We start from the raw sequence: 10,581 nt of genomic DNA, 5'->3' as shown, positions 1-10,581 counted from the left end.
GAAAGCGACAAATGCCATTCTTAAATAATTCGACTCATTTGTTATTAAAAGGAAAAATATATTTTTAAATGATGTCATCCAGGAAAATCATACTGATGTTATAATGAAAATCCAGTCAAACCCATGTTGACCAGCAGCAGCATATCCTCCCACCTTCATATTACATTCTGATCGCTTGGGGTTGTTCTGGGGACTATACCAGGAACACTGAAGGCAGGAATACACCTTGGATGGAATGTCAGCACCATGCACACTCATTCATAAACACCTAGGGTTATCATAAAAAGTCTTTATGTTTAAAGGTTTCCTTAAAGTTTCCACAATTGAATCAGTCTCCTAAGATGTGCACAAACTCCGGAGCTCTCGTAGAAAATGCTAAATAAGCTCAGATTGCACTCACTCAAATTCACAAGATGCAGAGAACTTCTTAGTGGTGCCAGGCTGCAGTTATTTCTTTTGTGTCTGACTTCATGGTGGCTGATCTATAACAGAGGACTACAGGTCCAATAGCACAGTATTGGTTTAAGATGGACTAAGATGGGGCAGTACCTTTCTAAGGCACAGAATTGTACCTTAATATAGAGAAACTAATTTGTACCAATTCTGTTAGTACCATCAAGGACATTATTTGTACAATGGACAACCAAAAACTACCATTTGTTTTATTTAATAACTTACATTATTGTACCTTAATCAATGGTACAAATCTTATTCTTGAAGGTAGCACCCCAATGACAATCCGTTTTGTACCTTAATGATGTCTTATGTGTTACTTTGGGAACTATAAATAAGTAATTCTCATATTGAGTAAGACATTCAATTAATTTATTATCAGTGACATTGAAAATGTATCAAATACATGTGTTTAAACCCTACCTTAGATTACCGTAAAATATTCTAAAAAAATAAAGTCTTTAATTTCTTTCAGTTTTATTAGCTGTAAAACCTTTCACACTAAAATTGTACAGTTTATCAAATACAATTTTCCATTTACAATATAGCTTTTCACGAAATTTAAATTACAGTTTAAACTTTTAAAGTTTAATTTTTACCCACTTTTTTACAAAATACCACTGCAGAAAAATTACAATATTAAAAAAGAATGTATAAAGAATGAAAATAAAATAAAAAATAAAATTACAAGATTCAGGTGTAACAAATTTAATTATACAATTAATTATCCGTAGTTAAATATAAGATACAGTATACGTATTAGGAAAGCGAACTCTGAAGCCCGGCTTCTCCTCGGAAATGACATTAGCTTACGGCAGGAGTGCAATTCCGTGTTTTACCACAAAACATTTGGGGTCGCTGTTTCAAAAATGCAAAAAAAAAAAAAAAAAAAGAAGGTCTCAGTAACAGATTTTATTACCGGAACAAAACGGTTAGACTGTTAAGTATTTGTTTTTTAATTGAATTCAGAAGTACTGTTAATAACAGACCTCTATGTGACAATGTCATTGCTCATTGCAACACTACCAACTTCTTATTGCCTAAGCCTGCTCATTGGCTCATCCATCACCATGGTTACGGTGGCGTCGGTACGCTATGTTGATTACGTTTAAATGTTAGAACAAGACGCAGAAAAATTTTGTTGTTAGTTAGGACGATAAGTATAAAGATTTTCAATTTGGAAGATTTTATTAGAGAAGTGAAATATTAAGATGATGAGAAAAGGGCACAGTTTTACTCAATTTGCTGTGAGCACGTGCAGCGGTCAGCCAATCACCATCGAAGCAAATACCGAGCGCGTGAGCCTCACTCAGCCTCCTTCAGTAACAGGTAGGGAGCGAGCGCGAGCTCTCATCAGGCTTGCTAAACTGCTAACTAGTAAAGTCATAAAGTCTCACTCTTTAACAGCAAAGACTAACTTGGAGGGGCCTTTTATTTTAAAATAATTAATTTGTTTTATTATTCTGGTTCTTTTTTTAATTGCAATTTACAATATTACCAAATAAAAATATATATTAAAGCCCATTAGCATTATATTTGTACAAGGTTTCTATGTGCTCAATTTTGACTCATAATGCAATGATTTTTATACTGTAGTTATTGTTCATGCAATCAGGTTGACTGTATTTGCTGTAATTATTGATGACATTCATTCTGAACATTTAACTGTAAATCCTAGATGATGAATGGGAAGCTACAGCACTGTGTCAGTGATAATTTTTCAAATAAAAACAATGGGTCAAAGGGATTGATATACTCTTAAACAATAGGTCCCACAATAAAAAAATGAGCTGATTTTACTGATTTTTAATGTCCCACAATGAACAAATGAGCTGATTTTTACAGATGATTTATCGACACCTCCTGAATCCGGACATCAGTATTAATTACCATTAATACAATTTAATTATTTAAGAACTAATTTTAAGAATTAAAAATTTGCAAGCATTTTTAGCATATGAACTAACAAACAGACCCGAATGCCAGCAAGTTGTGCGTACGTCCAGGAGACATTCAAACATCAAATTTTATCCATTTGTCTAAATTCTGAGGTGATGGCCATGATGGTAACTGAAGAAGTAAATAAAAATGAATCCTTTGTATAATACTATTTAAAAATACAGTTTCATTAGCCTAAAACCACACCACAACCATAGAAGATAAGAGATCCGGTTACGTTGTGTTACTGGCAGCCTTACTTTAGTTCTTGTGGGAAGGCATGGAAGAAGACGCACATAAATGAAAAAACAATGAGTTTTTTCACTTGATCTCAGAGATGGTCTTTGACTCGGCTGATGCAGACAGCTGTTATCTAATGACTTCTGACTGCAGTCGCTCAATAGTTTAGGACTAAGATTTTTACAGTTTTGTACCTGAGACTCCCTGTTGAGTCTGGGTCCTCTCAAGGCTTCTTCCTATTGTCATCTCTGGGAATTTTTCAAGTTCCCGTCGGCTTGCTCAGAGACAAACTAATAATTATTATTAATACATATTTCCTCACACTTTTCAAACCTATTTCCATAATTATGTGATTCTGTAAAGCTGCTTTGAGACAATGACTATTGTTACAAATGCTATATAAAAACAAAACCAAAACTAAAAATAGTCTTTAAAATAAATGTTGCACAATGCTGTATGCTTCCATTTTTTTTACCTAATCTAACTAGAAATGTTATTATAATTTTGATTGAACTTAGTGTTTTTTTTTTTAGATGGCCTGAAAACATCAAAAATCAAGGGTAAAAACAGCCGCATCAAGAGGCCCATGAATCCCTACATTATTTGGGCAAAAAAACACCGGTCTGTCTTGGCCAGGGCCAATCCAAATGCCAGCTGTGCTGAGGTCAGTGAGCAGCTTGGAATTGAATGGAGGAAGCTGAGTGAAGACCAGAAGATGCCCTACTACCTAGAAGCAGCGAGGCTTAAATGGGAACACAGCCAACAGTTTCCAGGTGAGGTACACAAGGTTTTCAAATAAAAAGCAAAATATCAAGAGAAACAGGTCAACCATGACACATTTTCTTCTTGTTTTTATGTAACTTGTTACATTGTTCTTTCTTTCCTTAAATGTAGATTGGACGTACAACCCTCGTCCACAGAAGAGAAAGCAAGTTTGCCCGGACAAAGCAGCTCCCAAAACTTCACCTATACAGAGCAATCTAATATTGCCTGGTAAAAATGCTATTGTTTGTATTCCTTTAGCACATAAAACCACTCTCAAAGTTGTGTATTTTCAAATGTTATCGCAAACAATTTCAGTGAAATTTCTTCATTCTTCTTTTTGAAGTCAGTATCAATGATTGTAACAACCATACTAGATACAGTAGTAAACTCTGCTTAAAGGTTATTATAATAATATCATATTGTTAATAATTAATAGTAAAAGATGCCCTTTTTTAATCTTAAATTTTCTTTAAACAGTTCAAGCGACACATCCTCAAGAAATTATTCATGTGTGAAAAATAAATGAAAACCGAATAGTTTAAACAAACAAAATAAAAACAATAATAAGTAAGTAATTAGGCGGTCAGAAATCTTGCTTTTGTCTCTCTGTTCTCATTCAAAAGCAACGGCAAACAAATGTACTGTACCGTGTCCAGTGTTACAACAAGTTAATTTCTGTTGTGCAATATGTCATTCATTAATAAAATAAATATAAATTGCTGCAGTGCAAACAGAACAGAAAAATGATCAAGACATACAGATCAGCCCTAAAATTAGAGATCGACCGATATGGGGTTTTTTTATAACCGATGCCGATGCCGATGTTTAGAGGTCAGGGTCAGCCGATGGCCGATATGTGCTGCCGATTTTTTTGGCCGATTTTTAGGGCCGATATCTTGAAGTTTTCCCTTTCATTTGCATGCTAAAAGGTCACACTAATAACGAGTGGATGCACAACATTTCTAAACTTAACATAATTTATTGAACACTGACTTATAAATAAAACAGGTAATATAAAAAAAAACTGTGAATCATTTACATAAATGTTTTAGAGCATTTATCTAGCAGAATTTTTCAAGTTTGTTGGAACATGCGATATGATAAACAAGTGGTATGACTCAACTTGCTTGTTATCAAGGAAAATGCACTTACATTACTAATAATGCTGAAATTTTAATTTCTCAACTGAGATATAGTGTACAGTGCAATCTAGCAACTAGAAATGAACAATGTTTTCTAATTAAAACAAAATTGTACGAATTTAAATAACAGTAACATCTTTACATTATTGAATTAAATTACATTAAATTAACTTTTAAATCAAATTAGAAAGTCAAAAGTACAGATAAATAAAACAAATACCTATTTAAAAAATATATATTTTTACATTTTGTCCTAAAACAGGGACATTTAAGGAGGATGTAACATACTTTATTGGTATTCTTATCAAATCACTCACCATTTTTAATCTAATGATGAAAAAGAGATTAAAGGAAAGAAAAGTGTTCTTTAAACATATTGAGTCATGCTAATAATCATGAAAATAATTTAAATGAGACATTTCTAGTGTTCTTTGTGACAGATTTCTACACTGTATTTCCATTTATTCTTAAATAAATCTGTTAATAGCTGTCCTCTCTAACGTACAGTTAAGTAGCTTTAAATATGAAAAGATTAAATTAATTTAACTTACCGATGGCCAAATAAAGTCTATGCCCGAAGCACTGTAACCTAGTTCAGTGATTAACCCCCCCGCTTTGGCGATGTTCGTGCCGTTGTCTGTTGTGACAGCGACCAAACCATCCTTACAGAGGTCCCATGCAGTCAGGGCCTCTCTCAAACCCGCGGCTACAGTATGTTCTCTCCGGTGTGATCGCCAGGGAAATACGATGTTTGCAGGCAACGGCTTTTCAGTTTAAACTCATTGTGCGCGGTTAGGCTAATATATGTCTCGGTCGTCCTGCTTGACCAAAGGTCCGTAAGAGTTAAAAAGAATTTCACTACAATTATTTCAAGTTCAACGTCGCTACGTCACTTACTGAGACTTACAAACACATCTGTAATAATGTGTTGTTTAGTTTTGCACACACTGGGTTGTGCTTTGTTTGGTCTTTTTACTACTCTTGGCTTTTACCGCCATGCATTTATCATACTTTTCTGTGTTGCTTCAGGTGCTGATATAAATTTGTTGTGTTGCCACCTGATGTAGCGACTTTAGTTTTGCCAATTTTGCGCAGTACCTCTTTCTGCTTAGTGTCCGATATCCTGAAACCAAAATATCGCCAAATAACAGAGCTTGCATTTTTTCTGGGCACAAGTTCAGCGTCGGTCTCTTTTGTATCAATTTTCTTCCGTCTCCACACTGCGCTGCGGAAAGTCACGTGACCACCAGCATGCGCGCTACACAAGACTGACTGGTTATTTTTTATTTTTGACATAAGAAATGGCCATGCAGCTCTTAGAATGAATGTCTTGTTACGTCCGCGAACGCATTTGTTTATTTAATATAATCGCAACATTTGCTGTAATGTAATCGCATAGGCTGACATCGCGATTGCGATATGATTAATCGTGCAGCACTACTAGCAACCAGCAACATTTGTGTTCGGTATAAATGACACAGAACATCTGAAGTGCATTCTAGTGCATTGAAGTTTTGGCTTGGGGTCCTTCACACGCGGCAGCAGCACATTCCACCGCATTAATAACATGGGACTGCCCGCGGATGTGCCTGACTTAAAATCGGCGCTACTAAACAAGGATATCGGCCGATGCCGATATATTAAAAAATGACAAATATCGGCGCGATATATCGGCCGACCGATATATCGGCCGACCGATATATCGGTCGACCTCTACCAAAAATTTTGTGCTATTTTATGCTTCTTTTAAAATTGCTTCTTAAATGTTTCTTTCCTTCAATGTAGACAATGACTTGACTACACATCATCAGAAGAGGAAGGAAGTCGGCCTGGAAGTGGCTCCTCCAGAAACTTCCTCTGATGCCTCACCAGCCAAATCCCAGGCCCTGCTGCAGAGATCTAGTAAGCTATAATAATAATAATCATAATAATAATAATAATAATAATAATAATTTATACCTTATTTGTTTTGGTTCACTAATTAGATTAGCCGAGGAGCAATTCACCAATGTTCATATTTAGTATAACATCACTGCCACATTTCTTTGTTTCTTTCATTTCACTTGTCTGTGAATATCACAATAATGCTTATGTACTGAATATCAGCCTTGCTGCATTACCTACAGTAGTATAACAACATTACAGCTGTGCTGCTTTTTCACTATAACAGCACTATTGCTCATCTGATTAGTTTTATTCACTCATTCACTCACTTACATAGATTTGGTTTATCCTGGTTGCTGTCCATTGAGGCATATTTAATGAACAATTTTATTATATTAAGATTTTAAATACTATGGTCTTTCTTAGTAAATGAATACGTTTCATCTCCAGAACATAATTAGTTTTTCTACAAACCTAGCATGTGCTGATGCATGATCCACTGATGAGCCAGTAGTTTATTTTAATAGCAGATACATTACAACCAAGCTTGTTTGGATATTGTGATGTTTGGTTTCAGGTTTATCCTTAAACAATTTAAGTACAGCTGTCTGTAAAATAGTGTCATTGTACAGTATACTAACATATATAAGATGTTTCCTCAACTCTGCTTTTCCTTTAAAGAATAATGAACATGCTTTATTATTTATTTTGTAGACTAAAATAGGTAACAGTCGAAAGTGAATTGCATCATGCTTTTAAATCAAATGCCAAGTTTATATCCTTTTTATTCATGAACACAAGCCTGCCTGTCACACAATATCAGACAGAGTCTTTTCACATAGGGAGTGAGTCAAAACAGCACACCTAATAACTTTGTAATTTTGCAGGTAGTTTGGAGAAAACATCCTCACCGAGAAGACCTGATCGAGAGCCAACCCCACCTCATTTCCCTGACGATTTACTGTCCTGCATGCCTGAGCCGTTATTCACCCAGACCAGGTGAGGTGTAAGCTGCACTAGAACTGTTTCAGAAGTCAAATGGGTGCAAATGAAGTGTTACTCTGGTATGTTAAGTAACTGCAAAAATCCTGTTTAATAATTTTTTACAGCACCTTGGACTATCAGGAAACCTCCATTGGGATGGACCTGAATGATCACTCTTTTCTGGACTACGATGACTTTTCTGCCCTAGATCAGTATCTTTTTGATCAAGAGTCTGTGGCAGACAGCAAAGACACTAACAGCAGAGACACCCATCTTAGCGCAGGCCTTAAATCTCCACCAGTCCTGGACACCAATGCCTTGGAAGAGTTGTTAAACTCTCTGCCTCATTCAGTTGATTATTAAAATAAAGACAGAATGTGTGATTTAAATTCCTGTACATATGTTATATATATTGTTGTAAATAGTTTTGTTTAATTTGTCATATTAACTTGTCGCAATTGTATGTCATTTAATATCATATTAAAATGCTTTTTACTATTCATGTTTATAGTTTGAAGAAGGGGAGTGTCCTGACATTAGGCTTCAATCCTACTCAGTAGTGATAACTATATATGAATACATTATTCAGTTAAAAAATTAATTAATTAATTAATTAAGGTTTCCTTAAAGTTTCCATAATTGAATCAGTCTTCTAATATGTGCACAAACTCAGGAGGAATAATTCTCGTTGAATATGCTAAATCAGCCAGATTGCACTCGCTCAAATTCACAAGATGCAGAGAGCTTCTCAGTGGTGCCACTGATGGTGGCTGATCTATAATTATAACAGGGGACTACAGGTCCAATAGCACAGTATTGGTTTAAGATGGACTAAAAAGTACAGTTTTGTACTAATGAAGGTACAAACCATTGTCAGTGGGGCGGGCAGTACCTTTCAAAGGCACAGAACGGTACCTTAATACAGAGAAACAAATTTGTACCAATTCTGTTAGTCCCATCAAGGACATTATTTGTACCATTAATTGTAAACACTTAATGATGTCTAGTATGTTTCCTTGGGAACTATGAAGAAGTTATTTTCATATTGAATAAGACATTCAATCAATTTATTATCAGTGACTATGAAAAAGTATCAAATGCATGTGTTTAAACTCTGCCTTAGATTACCACTAAAATTGTGTGATTTATGAAGTTTATGAAATAAAATTTTTCATCTACAATATAGCTTTCCGCAAACTTTACAATACAGTTTAAACTTTTAAATAGATTTTTACCCACTTTTCACAAAATACCACTGCATTTACCCAGAACTTTCAAAGCAGAAATAAAATGAAAAGCATTAAAAACACTGTAACGAGATGTGCACAAACCCGGTGACTATATATATCCGAAAAACTCTTAAATGAATGCTTCAGCAAATCACACCTGTTTCCATTTCCAGCTAATAGTTATCATAAATGATAAACGTTTTTTGGTGCGAAATGTGTGAATCTACCCCAGGACAACAGCAAAAGACGCTGGCTGAAACTGGTAAGACAGTGTCAATATTCACAGGGAAACGAGTCCTACAGTATACCTTACATTGCTTCAAAAACACCATAAAAAAGCCAGACTACAGTTTGCAACTGCACATGGGGACAAAGAAATTAATTTTCTGGAGACATGTCCTGTGGTCTGTTGGAACAAAAATGTAACTGTTCATAATGATAAACTGTATATTTGGAGGAAAAAGTGTGAAACTGAAGCCTCAGAACCCCATCCTATCTGTAAAGTATGGGGGTGGTAGTATAATGTTCTGGGACTACTTTGATGCAGAAGGAACTGTTGCACTTCACAAAATAGATGGAATCATGAGAAAGGAAAATTATGTGGATATATTGAAGCAACATCAGCCATAAAAGCTTGGGTGCAAATTATTTACAAAGTGGCTTAAGGACAAAAAAGGGAAGGTGTTGGATTGGCCATCACAAAGCCCTGATCTCAATCCCATAGTACCAAATACTAAAGGAGTGCATGTAAATTTTTTACTGATGAAAGTTATTTAAAAAAAATACATAAAATTCTCCCTTCTGACATTTAACAAATGAAAAAGTTAGTTAACTGAGAGGCAAAATAACTCAGACGTCCAGGACTAAGCGGAGAGGGACACAGATTATCTAATACACAAAAGGCACATCTATGGCATAAATATGGCTGTACAAAAACACACATTCAGGGTAAAACAGTTCAAACGGGAACAGTGCATGATAAGAAAAAGGGTGTAAGGTTTGTAAAAGCCCACTCATACACTTATACACAGAAAGAAAAATACTTATTGTGCGTCCATGCAAAATCTTTAAGTTGTGAGTTTCCCATGCTGTCAGGAATCGCAAAGTGTCATCATCAGTCTGTGTTTTCCATAAAACAGTGATGGGCTGTCTACTTGCCTACTTGTTTGCATTTGCTTTCTATCAAACAGGTGGCTGATCATTTTCACTGTTTTAACTGTTTAGAAAAAAAAATAGAGAAAATAACATGAGCATAACATGATAAAATATCTAATGTCAATAACTAATTACCATGCATGAAGACAACACAATCTTTTGTGATGTCATACAATAACTTATACTTTTTGAAAAAAAATCTGAATATCACAAAATACTGTAAGCCACATAAGGCAGCATTTTAGCCACCTGGAGATAAAGTGTTTGTGCTAAATATAGTTATAAATAGCAATTTCATAAGCTAACCAAAAACTAAAACAAATAGCTACTGTAAGCTAAAGCTACCCAAAACTGTGTGAAATACATTAGAACAATTACACCATAGCTGATGTGCATGAACATCTGTAATCTACATAAGGCATTATATCTTAGTCACCATGGGCTAACATGGTTGTGCTAAGCTACATAAGGCAGTATGTTAGCATGATATAAAGCAGTATGTACATGCTACCCTAAACTGTGTAAGTGACATTGAAAGACAATGTTTCATATAAACTGGCCAAAGATACCCAAAATAATCATAATATCAGTTTTATATTATCAGAATAAGGATTATATGAGACTTAATAACTTAGCCATGGTAAGAGCTTGCTGGATTCTCAGTGTTGTTCTGAAGAAAAGCTAAACTCCTCCCACTGTCTAGAACATTCTGTACCCTTTATGTTAAAATAATGATCTACCTTCAATTCAGTTGTGTATCATTTTATGTTCCATTAAGGGTACATTTATTA

At 34.9% G+C, this 10,581-nt stretch overlaps 1 protein-coding gene across 1 annotated transcript; it reads left to right on the top strand.

Moving 5' to 3' along the window:
• The first annotated feature begins 1,664 nt into the window (after window positions 1-1,664).
• On the top strand, window positions 1,665-7,769 carry LOC128507742 (sex-determining region Y protein-like). Its single transcript, XM_053478815.1, has 6 exons — window positions 1,665-1,782; window positions 3,165-3,409; window positions 3,552-3,624; window positions 6,324-6,440; window positions 7,310-7,421; window positions 7,532-7,769. The coding sequence occupies exons 1-6, from the start codon at window positions 1,665-1,667 to the stop codon at window positions 7,767-7,769; spliced, it is 903 nt and encodes a 300-aa protein (XP_053334790.1).
• The last annotated feature ends 2,812 nt before the right edge of the window (window positions 7,770-10,581 follow it).

This window comes from Clarias gariepinus, chromosome 19 (assembly GCF_024256425.1).
Source record: "Clarias gariepinus isolate MV-2021 ecotype Netherlands chromosome 19, CGAR_prim_01v2, whole genome shotgun sequence".
Taxonomy (NCBI): Eukaryota; Metazoa; Chordata; class Actinopteri; order Siluriformes; family Clariidae; genus Clarias; species Clarias gariepinus.
Note: the sequence above shows the minus strand (reverse complement) of the source record. Positions and strands in the feature narration are given on the sequence as shown.

Bases quoted from the DNA above. Each gene is read 5' to 3' on its own strand.
- LOC128507742 (XM_053478815.1), top strand. From the start codon at position 1,665: ATGATGAGAAAAGGGCACAGTTTTACTCAATTTGCTGTGAGCACGTGC. The intron at 1,783-3,164 runs GTAGGGAGCGAG...TTTTTTTTTTAG, and splicing joins TCAGCCTCCTTCAGTAACAG to ATGGCCTGAAAACATCAAAA. The intron at 3,625-6,323 runs GTAAAAATGCTA...CCTTCAATGTAG, and splicing joins GAGCAATCTAATATTGCCTG to ACAATGACTTGACTACACAT.